The sequence below is a fragment of the Monodon monoceros genome, unplaced genomic scaffold, assembly GCF_005190385.1.
Source record: "Monodon monoceros isolate NGI ecotype Baffin Bay Population unplaced genomic scaffold, NGI_Narwhal_1 Super_Scaffold_16, whole genome shotgun sequence".
NCBI classification, from domain to species: Eukaryota; Metazoa; Chordata; class Mammalia; order Artiodactyla; family Monodontidae; genus Monodon; species Monodon monoceros.
The window spans coordinates 42,584,288-42,604,235 of record NW_021703772.1 but is presented as its reverse complement, the minus strand read 5'-3'; the positions used below and the strand labels follow the sequence as shown (position 1 = coordinate 42,604,235).

The window sequence follows — 19,948 nt, the reverse complement described above, 5'->3', positions numbered from 1 at the left end:
TCCCCACCAAAGAGTCCAGGTAGTCTCCAGTGTTGGGTTGCCTCAGGCCAAACAACCAGCAGGGAGGGAACCCAGCCCCACCCATCAGCAGTCAAGTGGATTAAAGTTTTACTGAGCTCTGCCCACCAGAGCAACAGTCAGCTCTACCCACCACCAGTCCCTCCCATCAGGAAACTTGCACAAGCCTCCTAGATAGCCTCATCCACCAGAAGGCAGACAGCAGAAGCAAGAAGAACTACAATCCTGCAGCCTGTGGAACAAAAGCCACATTCACAGAAAGGCAGACAAGATGAAAAGGCAGAGGGCTATGTACCAGATGAAAGAACAAGATAAAACCTCAGAATAACAACTAAATGAAGTGGAGATAGGTAACCTTCCAGAAAAAGAATTCAGAATAATGATAGTGAAGATGATCCAGGACCTCGGAAAAAGATTGGGGGCAAAGATCGATAAGATGCGAGAAATGTTCAACAAAGACCTAGAAGAATTAAAGAACAAACAAACAGAGAGGAACAATACAATAACTGAAATGAACGCTACACTAGAAGGAATCAATAGCAGAATAACTAAGGCAGAAGAACGGATAAGTGACCTGGAAGACAGAATGGTGGAATTCACTGCTGTGGAACAGAATAAAGAAAAAAGAATGAAAAGAAATGAAGACAGCCTGAGAGACCTCTGGGACAACATTAAATGTAACAACATTCACATTATAGGGGTCCCAGAAGGAGAAGAGAGAGAGAAGGGACCAGAGAAAATATTTGAACAGATTATAGTCGAAAACTTCCCTAATATGGGAAAGAAAATAGACACCCAACTCCAGGAAGCACAGAGAGTCCCATACAGGATAAATCTAAGGAGAAACATGCTGAGACACATAGTAATCAAATTGGTAAAAATTAAAGACAAAGAAAAATTATTGAAAGCAGCAAGGGAAAAACAACAAATAACATACAAGGGAACTCCCAAAAGGTTAACAGCTGATTTCTCAGCAGAAACTCTACAAGCCAGAAGGGAGTGGCATGATATACTTAAAGTGATGAAAGGGAAGATCCTACAACCAGGATTATTTTACCCGGCAAGGATCTCACTCAGATTCAATGGAGATATCAAAAGCTTTACAGACAAGCAAAAGCTAGGAGAATTCAAACCAGCACCAAACCAGCTCTACAACAAATGCGAAAGGAACTTCTCTAAGTGGGAAACACAAGAGAAGAAAAGGAACTACAAAAACAAACCCAAAACAATTAAGAAAATGGTCATAGGAACATACATATCGATAATTACCTTAAACGTGAATGGATTAAATGCTCCAACCAAAAGACACAGGCTTGCTGAATGGACACAAAAACAAGACCCATATATATGCTGTCTACAAGAGACCCACCTCAGACCTAGGGACACATACAGACAGAAAGTGAGGGGATGGAAAAAGATATTCCATGCAAATGGAAATCAGAAGAAAGCTGCAGTAGCAATACTCATTTCAGATAAAATAGACTTTAAAATAAAGAATGTTACAAGAGACAAGGAAGGACACTACATAATGATCAGGGGATCAATCCAAGAAGAAGATATAACAATTATAAATATATATGCTCCCAACATAGGAGCACATCAATACACAAGGCAACTGCTAACAGCTATAAAAGAGGAAATCGACAGTTACACAATAATAGTGGGGGACTTTACCACCTCACTTACACCAATGGACAGATCATCCAAAATGAAAATAAATAAGGAAACATAGGTTTTAAATGACACAATAGACCAGATAGATTTAATTGATATTTATAGGACATTCCATCCCAAAACAGCAGATTACACTTTCTTCTCAAGTGTGCACGGAACATTCTCCAGGATAGATCACATCTTGGGTCACAAATCAAGCCTCAGTAAATTTAAGAAAATTGAAATCATATCAAGCATCTTTTCTGACCACAAGGATATGAGATTAGAAATGAATTACAGGGAAAAAAATGTAAAAAACACAAACACATGGAGGCTAGACAATACATTACTAAATAACCAAGATATCACTGAAGAAATCAAAGAGGAAACAAAAAAATACCTAGAGACAAATGACAATGAAAACACAACAATCCAAAACCTATGGGATGCAGCAAAAGCAGTTCAAAGAGGAAAGTTTATAGCTATACAAGCCTATCTCAAAAAACAAGAAAAATCTCAAATAAACAATCTAACCTTACACCTAAAGGAACTAGAGAAAGAAGAACAAACAAAACCCAAAGTTAGCAGAGGGAAAGAAATCATAAAGATCAGAGCAGAAATAAATGAAATAGAAACAAACAAAACAATAGCAAAGATCAATAAAACTAAAAGCTGGTTCTTTGAGAAGATAAACAAAATTGATAAACCATTAGCCAGACTCATCAAGAAAAAGAAGGAGAGGACTCAAATCAATAAAATTAGAAATGAAAAAGGAGAAGTTACAACAAGCACCGCAGAAATACAAAGCATCCTAAGAGACTACTACAAGCAACTCTGTGCCAAGTAAATGGACAACCTGGAAGAAATGGACAAATTCTTAGAAAGCTATAACCTTCCACGGCTGAACCAGGAAGAAACAGAAAATATGAACAGATGAATCACAAGTAATGAAATTGAAACTGTGATTAAAAATCTTCCAACAAACAAAAGTCCAGGACTAGATGGCTTCACAGGTGAATTCTATCAGTCATTTAGAGGAGAGCTAACACCCATCCTTCTCAAACTCTTCAAAAAATTGCAGAGGAAGCAACACTCCCAAACTCATTCTATGAGGTCACCATCACCCTGATACCAAAACCAGACAAAGATACACCAAAAAAAGAAAATTACAGACCAATATCACTGATGAATATACATGCAAAAATCCTCAACAAAATACTAGCAAACAGAATCCAACAACACATTAAAAGGATCCTATACCACGATCAAGTGGGATTTATCCCAGGGATGCAAGGATTCTTCAATATACGCAAATCAATCAGTGTAATACACCATATTAACAAACTGAAGAATAAAAACCATATGATCATCTCAATAGCTGCAGAAAAAGCTGTTGACAAAATTCAACACCCATTTATGATAAAATCTCTCCAGAAAGTGGGCATAGAGGGAAGCTACCTCAACATAATAAAGGCCATATACGACAAACCTACAGCAAACATCATTCTCAATGTTGAAAAACTGAAAGCATTTCCTCTAAGATCAGGAACAAGACAAGGATGTCCACTCTCGCCACTATTATTCAACATAGTTTTGGAAGTCCTAGCCACAGCAATCAGAGAAGAAAAAGAAATAAAAGGAATACAAATTGGAAAAGAAGAAGTAAAACTGTCACTGTTTGCAGATGACATGATACTATACATAGAGAATCCTAAAGATGCCACCAGAAATCTACTAGAGCTAATCAATGAATTTGGTAAAGTTACAGGATACAAAATTAATGCACAGAAATCTCTTGCATTCCTATACACTAATGATGAAAAATCTGAAAGAAATTAAGGAAACACTCCCACTTACCATTGCAACAAAAAGAATAAAATACCTAAGAATAAACCTACCTAGGAATACAAAAGACCTGTATGCAGAAAACTATAAGACACTGATGAAAGAAATTAAAGATGATACCAACAGATGGAGGTATATACCATGTTCTTGGATTGGAAGAATCAATATTGTGAAAATGACTATACTACCCAAAGCAATCTACAGATTCAGTGAAATCCCTATCAAATTACCAATGGCATTTTTTACGGAACTACAACAAAAAATCCTAAAATTTGTATGGAGACACAAAAGACCCCGAATAGGTAAAGCAATCTTGAGGGAAAAAAACGGAGCTGGAGGAATCAGACTCCCTGCCTTCAGACTATACTACAAAGCTATAGTAATCAAGACAATATGGTACTGGCACAAAAACAGAAACAAAAATCAGTGGAACAAGATAGAAAGCCCAGAGATAAACCCACACACCTATGGTCAACTAATCTATGATAAAGGAGGCAAGTATATACAATGGAGAAAAGACAGTCTTTTCAGTAAGTGGTGCTGGGAAAACTGGACAGCTACATGTAAAAGAATGAAATTAGAACACGCCCTAACACCATACACAAAAATAAATTCAAAATGGATTAGAGACCTAAATGTAAGACCAGACACTATAAAACTCTTAGAGGGAAACATTGGAAGAACACGCTTGAACATAAATCACAGCAAGATCTTTTTTGATCTACCTCCTAGAGTAATGGAAATAAAAACAAAAATAAACAAATGGGATTAAATGAAACTTCAAAGCTTTTGCTCAGCAAAGGAAACCATAAACACGATGAAAAGACAACCCTCAGAATGGGAGAAAAATATTTGCAAATGAATCAATGGACAAAGGATTAATCTCCAAAATATATAAAGAGCTCATGCATCTCCATATTAAAAAAACAAACAACCCAATCCAAAAATGGGAAGAAGATCTAAATAGACATTTCTCCAAAGAAGACATACAGATGGCCAAGAAGCACATGAAACGCTGCTCAACATGACTAATTACTAGAGAAATGCAAATCAAAACTACAATGAGGTATCACCTCACACCAGTTAGAATGGGCATCATCAGAAAATCTACAAACAACAAATGCTCGAGAGGGTGTGGAGAAAAGGGAACCCTCTTGCACTGTTGGTGGGAATGTAAATTGATACAGCCACTTTGGAGAACAGTATGGAGGTTCCTTAAAAAACTAAAAATAGAACTACCATATGAGCCAGCAATACCACTACTGGGCATATACCCTGATAAAACCATAATTCAAGAAGAGTCATGTACCACAATGTTCATTGCAGCACTATTTACAATAGCCAGGACATGGAAGCAACCTAAGTGTCCATCGACAGATGAATGGATAAAGAAGATGTGGTACATATATACAATAGAATATTACTCAGTCATAAAAAGGAACAAAATTGGGTCATTTGTTGAGACATGGATGGATCTAGAGACTGTCATACAGAGTGAAGTAAGTCAGAAAGCGAAAAACAAATATCGTATATTAACGCATATATGTGGAACGTAGAAAAATGGTACAGATGAACCAGTTTTCAGGGCAGAAATTGAGACACAGATGTGGAGAACAAATGTATGGACACCAAGGGTGGAAAGCGGTGGGGGGATGGGGGTGGTCGTGTGATGAACTGGGTGATTGGGATTGACATGTATACACTGATCTGTATAAAATGGATAACTAATAAGAACCTGCTGTATAAAAAAATAAATAAAATTCAAAAATTAATAAAAAAAGAAATGCACTTTTTAGGGAAAATAACCTGTTTTGGAAAAAAGGTCATTGTATGTAACAGACAGTTGGTTTTAAATTCCAGCTTCATAAGTTAGTATATAAAATGAGAAAACCCAGTTCACATGAATTATTAAGTAATATATAAATAAGTATACAGTGCTTTTAAGGTAAAATGCCTGGTACATAGCAAATCCTCAAGGCATGTCAGCATTTACCATTCTAGAGATGATTTGTGTTTAAATATTACTAAACATTACTTATGAGGCTTTTGATTAAATGTTTTAAAGAAGATTAAGACCTTTTTATTTTTGACTTTGCCAGTTATGCTACAAAGTGGATTATCTCTGTAATGTGAGAACACTGTAGTTCTTGTTAATTTTTTTTATTGTTAGTTTCACTGCACAATATATCTAGTATCAAATAGTATTTGGCCAGGTATTTTATTGATGTTGTAATAGTTTAAAATAGACAAATAGTACAAAGAAAGTGAAAATGACCACTGGGGTCCCAGAAACCAGAACCTGGTAGTGAGCACGGGTAGTGGGTGGTGGGCAAACTTATGCACAAGATTCTAATGGATGCCCTTCGGTATTTTACTGGATCTGACCAAGCAATATCTTCTTTACACGGAGTAGTGGTGTTGAGCTTCTGGGCATAAACCTCTCATCATCTCAGAATAAGTCTGTGTTTGGGCTATGAAAATGTGGAAAGCCCACAAACAGTCTTAGAAGCAAGACCACGAAGTAATCCTGCAAAGACAGTAAAGAAGCAGCAATATAGTCATTACGCTCTAACTGGCTGGGCATTGATGGGTCTTTGTTTATTTCACTGAATGGTAATATTAGGAAAGATTATTTAGGTGCTCTTCTAGACATCTCCTTTCTTTTTTTTTTTTTTTTTTAATTAACCACCACCCTTGAGGAGTGATCAGGGATAGTTTAAACCAACTGACCTGGGTTGAAGAGTTCCTAAACTGCCCACACCATCTTGTTTCTCAAGACTGCCTTTAGTTTTGGTGAATGAGAAAGCACTTGTTGCCATTTCCTTTCTGAGAACTGCTGAGTTAGGAGGAAAGGAAGTGAGAGATGTTCGACTGAATTCTGTCCTGTGGGGGAAGTGCAGGGCTGGGCTGGGCTGTGCCTCTGAGCACAAGCTTCTACTTTTGTGGGGCTGGCTTCCCAACTGTCTGGTTCCTCTTTCTAAATGTCTGTAAAATTGGTTTGAGCAGTCCTACCTAATCCCCTTTCTGGGAACAAATGACCCAGGGTTCAGGGAGTGGCTAACTTTCTTTGCCTAAACTCTGGGCCAGATTGGGAGTCTATGGGAGCCCTGACGTTGGATGTGGTTTTGCCTTAACTCACATGTTTCATCATTGTTTTACTGGATATTGAAATCATGCTTATAATATTATGTTACACCATTTTCCAGCATTACGTCAGTGTCTTTGGCACACTGGACCTTATTTGTCCATGAATTGAAAGCTTCTGCTTCCTTAAGAATGTATTGACTCCCCTGTTAATGTTGTGATTATCGTTGAAACTCATTTCTTGTGCTGTAATATTATCTATGCTGTTTGTTTGCAGGTGTTTGGGAAGTGGTGTGGTTGAGCTAAAAATATTCAGAAAGATTCAAAGAAAAAGTCTTCTGCCACACAAATTCTCTGATAGTCTTCTCAACGTATCTGTTACCATCTCAAATAGTTAATTACATGATTCTCTAAAGCCCTATAGATATATGTTGCTGCTAATACTTTATTTAGTCTGTTTTTGACTCATAATTCCACTACTGCAATTTAAGTCTAAAAATTACCTTTAGGCCGGAAGGCTCTGCGGTCAAGATTGCCTAGATTCAAAACTCAGTTTGGCCTTCTCCAGCTATGCGGTCTCAGGTGAATTTCATCATCTGTAAAATGGGTATAAAAATTAGCAATCACCAAGTAGAATTGTAGAAAAGATTAAGTAATCACAGCTTAAGCTACTATTGTCTCCTTTTCTTTAATCATAGAAAATAGGCAAGGGGAAAATATTTATTGAGTATCTACTATTTGCTAGGCACTATTATGAGCCCATGCAATCCTCTGTGAGGTAGACATCCTTTTATTTTCAGATGATTAAATTATGACTAGAAAGCTTAATCAACTGTCCTAAAGGTCACACAGCTAGTAAATCGTTCACACCTAGGTTTGCTTCTAAAGCATATGTCTTTTTCACTACACAACATAAAGAAAACTTTATTCATCTTTTCCCTCCCCAGGTTATAATGTTTCAGGGTCTCCCACTGTTGTCACACAATTATTTTGTATGTACGAAAACAACTGCATGACTTGATAGCTCATGAAATGACACGGAGGAAACTTAAATACATATTACTAAGTGAAAGAAGTCAGTATGAAAAGGCTACATACTGTTATGATTTCAACTATATGACATACTGGAAAATGAAGACAGTAAAAATATCAGTAGTTGCCAGGGGTTAGGGGAGAGGGAAGGATGAGTAGGTGGCACACATAAGATTTTCAGGGCAGTGAAACTACTCTGTATGATACTTTATTGGTGAATACATGTTATTGTACATTTGTCCAAAACCATAAAATGTACAACACCAAGAACCAACCCTAAGGTAAATTATATGGACTTTGGGTGATGATGTGTTAATGTAAGTTCATCAGCTACAACAAAGGTACCACTCTGGGGGGAATATTGATAATGGGGAGAGGTTATACCTGTGTCGGGGTAGAGAGTATAAGGGAAATCTCCGTACCTTCCTCTCTAACATAAAACTACTCTAAAAAATAGTCTATTAAAAAACAAACAAGTATAAAGAAAAGCAACATGGGTAAGGGATGTAATCTAGAGAAGGGTAAGGAAAAATAATACATTTGCAAAGGAATTTAACTACCTGTCTATCTGCCTAGCATTATAGAGTGAAAAGCACCAAGACTAGGTTGGACAACTTGTGTTGACGCCCTGCTTGCTCACAAAGTTCCTGGGTGACCTTCAGCAAACTACCTCACCTTTCTGGATCTCAATTTTAAATATGCTTAAAATGGGGCGGTTGAGTTGATCTCTAACTTCCTTTCCGGCCCTAAAATTCCTGCCTTACAGCTAAGGACCCATCCCTACCTTTTTTTTTCTTTCAACCCAGACCAGCCACCCTAGCCTGAACCTTGTTCTTACTCTACTGCATACTTTTTGGCGTACCCACTGGGTCCTAAAACACAGCAACCGTTCGCAGTGACTGCGAAACTAAAGGGCACGGGGGCGGGAGGACTGAACTCTGAGGGGAAAAAAAAAAATGCATAAAAACCCAGAAGACTGACAGCAAGTGATAGAAACCTTTAGATGGAGACTAGGCAGGGTAGAGCCGACGCTGCGCAGCGACGGCGGAAGCTGGAGGAGGGTGGGGCGGAGCCGAGATCCGATTGGACGGCTGGGGGGGCGGGGCCCGCGCTGACAGGCCGGGGAGGAAAGAGGGAGGCTGCGCTGGCGTCGCCTGCCTGTTTCCGCCCCTTGGCTTCCCCGGAGCCTGGAGGGCGGGGCTCGCCATGGGACGTCACAAGAGGCGGGGCGACCCGGGGGTCCAGCCGGCGCGCGGGCGCGTTCCGCAGTCGGTGTTTGGTACTCTGGGTGCGTGGTAGTTTGGTTTCTGCTCCGGGTTCGCTGTCACAGCCCGTCACTCCCCGGAGCCCGGGACAGACAGGGCAACGCCCGTGTGTGTGTGTGAGCGGGACTCAGGGCAGAGGCGTCCTCTCGCTGTCTTTTTTTCTTCCTTTTATCCAAAGAAGGGGGCAGTTCTCGCGCTTGCCTTCCTGTCGCCCCGTTGGGAGCGGGGTTGGTGTGCGGAGTGGTTCGTCTTTTTTTGTTTTAAACTTGTGAGCGTTTTTGGTTTTGTTTTTATTTTTTTCCTCCCCTTTTTTTTAGGCTCAGTGCCGTCTGGACTGGTTTCATTGGTCCCTGACTAACCGCTTTCTGCCCCTTCTCTCGCCACCCCCGCCCAAGGTCGCCCCTCTGCCCTCGCCCCTGGCCCGGGGGGTGGGAAGCTTTGTCAGGCTCCCTGCCCACTCGAGTCTCCGCAGCGTAGCAGCACCTGCTTCAGTATGAACGGGGTCAACGACCCCCCTCTTTTTATAAAAGATATTAAGCCCGGACTGAAAAACTTAAATGTCGTCTTTATTGTGCTGGAGATAGGTAAGTGGGGTCCGCAGCCCGCCTCGCCGCCCTGTGTGCGTCCCGGGACAGGAGGGAAGGGCGCCGCCGCCGCGAGCCGGGGGCTCCCGTCCCCCTTTCCTCCCTTTCCTCTCCCCTCCCCCATCCACGTGGCCCCGTTGGCCCGAGCTGGGGCCGTAGACTACCTGCAGCGAGAACCCGGGGCTCGACCTCTTCCCTCCTTTCAGGTGCATTTTGATCCCGGAGGAGGAGTTAGCTTTTTGGAAGTCCTCATTATCTAATACATCCCTCCCCATTTTGATTTTTAAATCCTCACAGGACGCGTGACCAAAACCAAAGACGGCCATGAAGTGAGATCATGCAAAGTAGCAGATAAAACTGGCAGCATCACTATTTCCGTGTGGGATGAAATCGGAGGTCTTATACAGCCAGGGGATATTATTCGGTTGACCAGAGGGTAGGTGTGCATAAAAGGGTTGGGGGATCAGAGTGCCTCCCAAGTAGGAGTCTGCGGAATCGGAATTGGCTGATGCCCGGGACCTTGGCAAGTTCTAAAATTTCATCTTTTCTGTGGGCCACCCCGAGGATTTTTAAGCCCCTTCAATGTTAACCTTAGGTGATGGACGGCATTGGGATGTAACACCTTCGCCTTTAAAAGCAGTCAGTTTCAGCCGAATCTAAACAACCCCACCCTCAGTTTACAGATTAAGTAGATTTTTAAATACTGTTCTGGGATTACTGAGTCTTTTTAGTAGATTGTTAAAACTAACATAATCAATACTTCATCTTTTTCATAAACTATTTAATATAGTTGTCACTTAGCTTTTTTTCCAACCTTTTCCCCTTTTTAATGACTTTTGAGATCCTGCCCGTATTTTATTTGTATACTCATTTAGACAGTGTGGACGTAAATCGAGATTGTAACTGGAGAATTTAGTAGGTTTTGTAGTGTGTCAGATTTGTACTCGGATGTAAAAGTTGAGAGAGGAAGTTTACAATATCTGGAAGTCACGTTCTTGAAAATAATTTCTTGTGCCTACTGCTGTAAGGTCAATGTTGTACAAAAACAAAATGATGTGCAGAAAATGTTTGGCAGAAAGATGTCTATGATACCTCTGTCCAAAAGAGTTAGTTGGCAGATTGGCTTTTAAAAATAATTTACTACAACCTTTTTTTTTTGATTAGTAATTAGACTGCCTTTAAAGATTTACCAAGTATTAGGAGGATAAAATGCCAGAAAGGGGTCTTAAAAATAGATTTTGGAAGCTTTGTGGTCAGTAGAATTGTAATAATTCATTGGTCATAACTGTAGGAAAAGTGGGTGGAGATTGACGTTGGCAAAGTAAATAGAATCTCAGAAAAGTGTTGGATCACCCTGAAAGTAGGAGCTTAGAGCCCTTTGATAGTATTTTACAGGTCTTACAACATCTTCAGGAAGTGAGGCATAGTATCATCAAAGAAGGAAGTGAGAGTAGGACATTTTTTTTCTTATACACTGACTCATTATGACACTGGCTATGTCTTTTAAACTTCCACATCTTTAACTTGCACAAAAGAGAATTTCTACCTGGGAGGATATGGTAAGAATTAGCATAATTAAAGTTTTTTGGCTGCCAGAGTATCTCATCCAGTGATTAGAAGTTATTTTATACACTGTAAACGGCATCTCTTTTCAATTATTTCATATTTTGTAGTCACGGAAAATACATAGATGTGTCCATCAAAAAAACTGGAAAAACTAAGTCAGTAGCCTTATAGTATCTATAGGATTTTAAGGAGTATAGTTACCAAGGAGTACAGTTTAAAGGAAAATTCAAAACCAAAGAAACTCTACTGTTACTTCAGTGTAACCTTGAAGTTATTACACTTTTCAACTTCCTTTTCTGTAAAATGGGAATATTTATACCTTACTAAAGTAACATATCTAGCAGAGTCTGGCCCATTGTAAGGCCCTTAAATTCTGGTTGAATCTAGCTTTTGAAGAAAGGTATACAGCTCAATAATGGTAATTTGAATATTGGGATGCATATCAGAAAACCCTGCAAACATTGATCTCATTCCTGAAATAAGTGAAAGTTAAATGTTTTAGTTGTAGTGACTTCAAATTTTCTCTCAAAATAGGCATTAATTTTTACTTTAGTAAGGTGAAATATTAGTGCACTGTCTCCTAAGTCACTTTTTGTGTAACTTAAAAGTGGTGAATGGAGTCTTTAATAAATAACCTTTACTAAATGAAGAGAAATATATAATGTGAAATGAGAAAAATTTTATTAACCTGTATTAAAAGATGAACTATCATTATACTTAAGCAATATTTGGTTATAATTTATCTTTCTAAATCATGAAGTTACCATAGTAGTTGTACAAAGAACCAAGCCTTGGGTTTATTTTATAATATTGATTAATTTACATTTGTCTTAGATTTGTGAATAGGATTATTTTATCTAATGATGCTTCCTGCATTCAAAATTGTTCTCAGTAAATAATTGTTCAGCCAAGTTGTTGCTAAAAACTGGGAATTTGGAAAAGCAGATAAGCGAAAGATTTGTGATCATAGTCTTTTAGCCCCTTGATTAAATTTTACTAAATTTTCAGTAGCTTAGGAATAACACATACTAGCCTATGTGTTTTATGGAGGCAAAGGAAAAAATATATCAATATCTGGTAGACCAAGTACATGCGTGTAAAAGTAAACACTAGGATGTTGATTTTATATGCCCTGTGTTTGAAAAGTAATTCTGCTTGAATCTCTGCAGTTTGAATGTTCTCCCTTTCTTAATTGACTAAAGATGTGATCTTTGGAGTATAACAATGCTTGCTTTGCAAAAAGACTTCTATTTTCTAGGGTTAGTTATCGTTTATATAATTATGTCAAAATTTGGCGGTAGAGTTTTCTTTGCATTATTCCTTAGTAAGTAACAAGTTAATCAATGGTAGATACAGGGTTTGAGCCCCACCTGCACCCCAATACAAAAAAAATAGTATAAAGATTTATTTGATTTAAGTAGAAGGAAATATACATATTTCCATAGAACTGATGTTTCTTTTCTTTCTAGGTATGCATCCATGTGGAAAGGATGTCTGACACTTTATACTGGAAGGGGTGGAGAACTTCAAAAAATTGGGGAGTAAGTATCAAGATGCATTTCATATAATTGAATAAATTACAAATAATATGTACAGAATAACTGGTAGGTATAAACTATCAACCTATTTGTTGACTTTTTGACTGTAAACTGAATGCTTGCAGCAGCTTAACTTTGCATGTATGTGCTAGTTTAACACCTATCAGTACTGTTTCCTGTGGTTGAGAATGTTAGTTTTTCCTGGCAAAGAGCATTAAGAAGCTGCACTTGAGACAATCCCCAGTGGGACCGTTTCTGTAGGCTTTGGGAATGTATATCTTTCAGATGTCACAAATGCCATTTGAAGTAAGTTCTGTATGTAAAAGGACTTGCAGCAATGACAATTGAAGTCCTGTATTTATCCACAGTCTAGGTACCGTACAGGCAGCCACAATGCAAGCTTCTATAAACTACTACCGTGGTAATCTCCACCCTGACTTGGAGGAACCATCCTCTCTAGGGGTGTAAAGGTAATTCAGCCTCCATGCTGGCCTAGACATTTGGGATGTACTCATAAAGTATGGTGTAGGCAATGAGCCAAATCATAAAATCCATTCTGTTCGGTTAATGCCTGACATCAACTTAATGCCTGTCATCAACTTAATGCCTGTCAAAATAGAGGATATCTAAAGAGAGAAGCCACAAATGGCACCAAAAATAAATAAATAAATAAAAGAAGGAAGGAAGAATGTGTTCTACACTACAGGAATAAGATACTTTGGGAAAAATAAGCAATCTTGCTAGCTTTTAAAGATCAGAAACTGGTAACACTTTGCTTTCGCTTAGGAGGAAAATTAGGATTCACTTATGTTCGTACTTAGAGTAGTAGTAGAGCAATGTGTTATGAGAGGTCTTAGCATCAATATTACAGAAAGATTGAGGATCCTGTTCTGACTTTCATGTATACAGAGGTATTTATAATAATGGAGGTCAGTTATGTGAAGAACCACTGGGGGTCACTCAATACATAGTGACTTTGTCAGGGTCAGTCCAGGAGTTACCAAAACTGATTCTGATTTATTTGTGGGTTTTGTGGGTTGAGGAGCTAAGAAAATGCTCGTGTGTAATGTTTATCAATATACACCATAGTCAGCTGATAAGAAGCATTGGGATAAACCGTGTCTTGATAGCCAGTTGTCTTTATTCATGCCTGCAATATCCACTTTTAACCTTGAATGATTATCTTTGCAGATTCACAGTGTTTGGTCAAAGAGGGACGGGATGAAAGTGTGTGAGTGGATCAGTGCAAATCCATCACCATTGCTGGAAAAACTCTGGAACCCTAATAAACATGGTTCAGAGGCATCAATCAGCCTATGTGGAAAAACAGGACAAAGATGTGTTTCTGTGTCCCTGATCTTTGATAAGGACAGAAGAAGAATTAAAATACAAAATAGAATGTTTTAAACATTGTAGGCAATCAAATATTTGATTTTTTTTTTAATGAAACATAAGCATTTAGAAAGTTTTTGTTGTAAATGAATAGAGTTAGTTAGCATATTGCTGTTTGGTAATTCATTTGACATCTACATTCTTTATTCCTGAAAGTTATGCATGTTATGTAAAGAAAGGTTGATTATTTCAGAAGTCATTCAAATTGTCCTTTATTGTCTTTCAGATTTTGTATGGTTTATTCAGAAGTGCCAAATTTCAGTGAACCTAACCCAGATTATCGAGGACAGCAGAACAAAGGGGTAATTAATCCAAATGTATTGTCTGTTTTTATGATTAGGCTAATTTTAACTACGTACTATAAATCTGTGGCTAGGTTGCCAAGCTCTTCATACCCTAAGTATAATGGAGACAATTTTTAAAAGAATCTTTTTAAAGATTCTTTAATGGAATTCTTTTCCATTTTATATGTTTTGTGAGTGAGTCTGTATAGGTATCTGTAGTATCGTATATGAAATGTACAGTCAGCCCTCCATATCCATGGACCATTCAACCCACTGGGATTGCACTGGTTGAATTTGCTGATGCAGAATGTTCCTATACAGAGGGCTGACTACAGTATGCCACATTGCACAAGAAACTTCAACATCTTCAGATTTTGGTATCTGGGGGGTCCTGGAACCAATCCCCCTGAGATACTGAGGGACGACTGTATGTGCCATTTAGCAATTTAGCACTTTTGAGGAGCAGGGAGTAATATCAGGAAGGTGTAAGATGTAACAGAAGCTTTGAAAGGTCTGGAAACATTCCTGAATATTTTAACATTGAAAGGACTTGGAGAAATCTTTTTAAATTGTTTAAAAACCCTTGAAAGTTTAAAAAAAAACAATGGCTACAACATGTTGTAATAATATGGTTTTTTGAAAATCTTCGTTTGATTACATTAAGGCATTTTTTTAATAGGCACACAGTGAACAGAAGAATAATTCCATGAATAGTAATATGGGTACAGGTACATTTGGACCAGTGGGTAAGATTTTTTTTTTTTGGTATATTTGTGATCAGGTGTAAGAATTAAGGGAATCTATCTTATGAAAATATAACTGATTTTTCTAGAAAGCAGATTCCCTCTTAAGCTAATTTATTGAGCACATTCTATATTTAAACATTTGGGCCAGTTACTGGGTGAACGTTGGCTAATAATAAATCTAAGTTTTGGTGATTCATTGTTATTTTCCATTGAGTTTTACAAAATTTCTGTAATCTAGTGATTATTGATAATAGATGCAGAATAACTGGTTATTTTTGTGTACTGAAAGCAGTTTATCTTCAGATTGATGCTCACCTTAGTTTTTCACATGCTCATAGCTGCCTCTTTAAAAGATTGGCCTTTACCCCTCAAATACTCTCAAAGGTCAGTGGTTCTTACATCCTTGTTAAGGGTCTTTTGAAGCCTTTATTCTTAAAGACCAGAGGAAAAGTCTTTTGTGACTGGAGTTCATTAAGGTGGCTGAAGTTTTATTTGACCTGTTGTCTACATGTTTGAGCACAGCTGATGATCATTATGCTGTGGGACGCTTTGGTTTTTCCTTTAAAAAGTTAGAATTACATGTCTCTTTTAAAACATTGTTAACCTTATTTGAACCAAATGCCAATACTTTACAATTTTGCTTTTGCTTTTTCCCTTATAATGTAGGTAGTGCATTAACTATGCTTTTTTCCTGCTTTATTGATTTCTCATTCTATTACCCAAGTTGTTCTTTTTTCCTCTCCCTAGTAATGCAAGCATCAAGTTAATATATTTACAGTAATTATACATTTGGGAGAACCTAGGACTCAAGCTGAGTTTTTTCCAGTAGTTTAAAAAAATAAAATAAAATAAATAAATAAAGGAGTTTGTTTTCCATAATACTTGTAAGCATTAATAGCATGTGTTACAACTTCAAATAGATGTACTTCTATTTGAAAATGGTGATGATTTTTTATATTCTTTTTTAGGAAACGGTGTTCAAACTGGCTCAGAAGCAAGGGGATGCCAATTTTCATATGCTGGTAGAAGCAATGGCCGGGGACCTGTAAATCCACAGCTACCAGGAACAGCTAATAATCAAACAGTCATGACCACAATAAGTAATGGCAGGGACCCTCGGAGAGCCTTTAAAAGATGACCTATGCCAAATACACACATGTAGTTTTTAAACTACGTGCCCTACTTGAACACTTACTGCACTTTTATTTATTGTTAACTGTGAAAACTGTCCTTTATCGGTTTCCTTTTATGTTTTTGGTTTGTTAACAAGAGTGGTTTGTTTTTTATAGCAGAACTATTAAGCTGCTCGAGTCTCCTATTGAAGAATGGGAACACTGAAGAATAGGGGCATTTAGTTTTAGAGCAAAAAGATCTTTGGATATCCTCTAAAATACCTGCACCCATTTCATGGGTGAGTTACTTACGACATCAGCATTTTAGCCTCTATGAGTCTATTTTCTGTATAAACTTTGTAATTTTTAAAATAAGGCTTAGTGGGAGATGTTCTTTTGGCTTAAAAACAGATATGGCCAGCTAAAGCAATAACCACCAAAAAAGCAAAAACATGGTTAATGCTAACAGCAATTTTTGAGTGTTTGTGACTCCAGGAATGATTGACTTCTCCATTGAGTGACTGCTATTAAGATTTTCTAGGGACTGAATCATCGTAAACTCTTGTTCTGTTACCAAAAAACATATTCTTTATCAGAATTATGGAATAGAATGTGATCTGTATTATAACAAGAAATTTTTAGAAGAAAGCTACATTTACTTTATCTTAGGGTAGTCCTGTTAATACTTACCAGCTTTGTGCATTACACTGAATGGGAATTTAAAACTGAGGCCTTGAATGTTTATTTTCTTAAACTACTATGTCAAATATTGAAGTTTAATTTGAGGGAGTTATGAAGTCATAATAAACATTGATCTAATTTTTACAAATTATGGTAGATAAATATTATAGTGAAGGTAATTCAAATTGAATTTATGTAGAAAAATGTAATCTTAATTTATGGCGTCCTAGGTACTTGCAGAAACGCAGCCTGGAGTGAAATTCCTAGGTTCTTACTTTATTTGAGGGTATGTGTGTGTGTTTATTGTCAGTTTCTGAACACAATTCACAAAGCCTTATCAGCAAAAGTTAAGAAATGGCTCTCTCAAAGAAGCAAATACAGCTTTATTTAGAAATGTAAAGGTAGAAGTTATTTATGTTTTGTAAGTGGTGTCCAGTTCCACTTTTTACTGTATGGTGGATAACTGGTAAATTTTTCCTTTGTTGGAATTAAACTCTTCTTCAACATTATCTCTTGAATAAAACTTGCGTTAATGTTAACAGACCTACCTTACTTTTGCTCTTTTAATGGTTTACAATGGAGAGCCAGTACCTTTTACTGTAATTGTAATGATGACTTCAGCCTGGTGACTACTTAGCTTTGTATTTGTCACTGTGTCTTTTTTCCCCACCTCAAATAACAATAATTTAAGTGGACTTTGTTTTCTGAAAGTGCCATAGCGTTTAAATATAAAAATTTGTGCCAGATATTTGTTTGCTCTAATCCAGTGTGTCTAACAGGTATTTCAGTATGTCACATATTAGGCAGTGTGTGGATAGTGTTAAGAGGTAGACGAAATAATGAATAATCTCAAGAAGCTTATTGTTTATAGTATTTCAGTAACTGTGGATTATATGTTATAGAAATAAGTTTTTCCTTTATTCGTATACTGATGATTCTAGTTAATTTGGCTTTGTGACTAGTATTTTTTTAAGATGTTCACAAAATTACAGATGTTTGGAGTAAAAAAAAATTACAAATTAGTACATAATTTTTTTTTTTTTTAAATCTCAGTAGATGTAGGAGCACTAACACTGAGTTATTTGTGGGAGACTAGTGTTAAAGGTCATTTTAAAAGAAAGGATTTTGGAGTTCTGGAAGATTAAAATAATCAGGTATGGATTGCTGAGCTTCCAATCCTGGCCTTATTTTCTCTTCACCTGTGATGTTGGGCAAGTTATTCCACTTGAAACCTCTGTAAGCCAGGTTCCATAACTATAAAAACAAGTGAGTAATATTACCCCTTTGTATAGTTAAGATTTTCCTGTGTGAATGAGTAGAATGACTTCTGGCTCATAATAAGCAGTCAAATGTTTGTTGTCTAGTCATACCTCGAGAACAGAAGAAAATGCAGGGTTAGGTGTGGAAGTATTGTTACCCTTTATTGTGTTGAGATTAAGTAGAGAAAGACCTTATCTTTTACTTTTGTAATTGACATTTGCCTCAATCATTTAACCTTGTTGTTCTGTATTTTTTATCATTTATTAACAAATTTCTTTTTTCTTAAGGAAAGCCTTCAAAACCAAAGCAAGGTGAGTTACAATCCATAATGAATATTTGCCTTCCCAGCCTGCTTGGACAGTACTCATCAAGAAGTTAAGAGGAAAAAAAAAAAAAGAAGTTAAGAGGAAGAAAGTTTCCTACCTTCCTCCTTCCTGGTGCTTTCAGCTATCAACTTTTAAATAAGTTTAAACACCTACTGAAAACAAAACCCATTTAGTATAGAAATGCACACTGCTAGGTTTGGGTCCCACTTTATTTTTACAAACCAGTTCTGAAGTGGATTGAAGTCTCATTAGGCAGGTGGCCCCTCCTGTCTAGGCAGGTTGTTTGGGAGTTGCTACAGTACAGACATGGAAAGATGAAACCCATAAGCACAGATGATGATGTATAATAGTGAAAGCTGCAGTATGCTTTCCCATGGACACTTAGACTGGTTTTCCTATAGTATACCAACTCAATTTTGCTTTGTTCCTGTAGTTTTAGTAATTGTGTTTTAAATTTGAGGACAGTTTAGCTTTAGGCTACCCTAAATATTTGTATCACTGAGTATTTGTCACTTGTATTTTTATCATTTAACATTTTAAGGATGTTTAATTTTCTGGGTTGAGTAATAATGCCAAGGGAGTGATACTAAAAACAAATAGATGTGAGGTTAGTAAAAAAGTAATCTTATGATATATAAAGAACATTTAAAGTATAGGAAGTTTTAAGATAAACTAAAAAGTTTTCTCAGAAGATGCAAATTGAGAGTATTTTACATCAGTCTTAAGACACAGTAGCAGTTGTTAGTTTAAGTTTATGTGGATCTGACATTCCAGTTTACTTACTGACGTGACTTCCCTTTTCTTATACCTTAATAATACCATTAAGTATCATAATGTACCATAATGACTGATTGCTCCAAGCACTTTTAGGCTGCCATGACTCTTAAGAGACTTTAATGTATTCACAAAAGTTCTAGAGACAACAAACCAGAAAACCATGTGAAAAGCAGTATCAACATGGAACACTTTTCCACACCAAAGTCTGTTTTCCTCTAGACTTGTTCTTGGGAAAACTTGCCCTATGATGGCCTTTTTTTTTTTTTAATAGTCTATTTTCTTTCTCTTAATTTGTTTTATCCCCTGTCTTATGAAGGTGAACATTTCTAGTAGAAGAGGGTCACAGTCAATCTCTGGTATTGGTTTAATGACGGGTAAAAGCAGATATACTTGGCCATAGTGAAAATCTGTGTATTGAGGTTCCAGCCAATTATTAAGTAAGTAGCCATAATGACTAACAGTTAAGTTATGCTTCTGAGGAAATCTAATTGTGACCTTGGAAAAACAGCACTATCATGAATGATGATATGTTAGGACCCGAGGGAGAAAAACATTCTACTTTCCAGGTGTATTCAGGTTTTTTCCAAATTCCTCAAGGTTTGCTTTGTTAGGGATGCACAAGAATTTGTCTTCCAGATCTGTGACCACATTACTCCAGGTTTCTGAGCTAAAAGGGTATAATGATGTTTCTTAAAGCACTAAGCACAGGCAAGAGAATCAAGTCCAGACTGACAAGCCCCTTATTTAGTATGTTTCCTCGTTAAGAACATTATGTCCAAAGATGT

At 37.3% G+C, this 19,948-nt stretch overlaps 1 protein-coding gene across 1 annotated transcript; it reads left to right on the top strand.

The window, feature by feature from the left end:
• Positions 1-8,872: 8,872 nt before the first annotated feature.
• Positions 8,873-18,456, top strand: NABP1 (nucleic acid binding protein 1). The gene is made up of 6 exons (XM_029225577.1): positions 8,873-9,481; positions 9,779-9,917; positions 12,517-12,588; positions 14,204-14,279; positions 14,941-15,007; positions 15,976-18,456. The coding sequence occupies exons 1-6, from the start codon at positions 9,391-9,393 to the stop codon at positions 16,143-16,145; spliced, it is 615 nt and encodes a 204-aa protein (XP_029081410.1). The 5' UTR covers positions 8,873-9,390; the 3' UTR covers positions 16,146-18,456.
• Positions 18,457-19,948: the final 1,492 nt, after the last annotated feature.

Bases quoted from the DNA above. Each gene is read 5' to 3' on its own strand.
- NABP1 (XM_029225577.1), top strand. From the start codon at position 9,391: ATGAACGGGGTCAACGACCCCCCTCTTTTTATAAAAGATATTAAGCCC. The intron at 9,482-9,778 runs GTAAGTGGGGTC...AAATCCTCACAG, and splicing joins CTTTATTGTGCTGGAGATAG to GACGCGTGACCAAAACCAAA. The intron at 12,589-14,203 runs GTAAGTATCAAG...ATTGTCTTTCAG, and splicing joins GAACTTCAAAAAATTGGGGA to ATTTTGTATGGTTTATTCAG.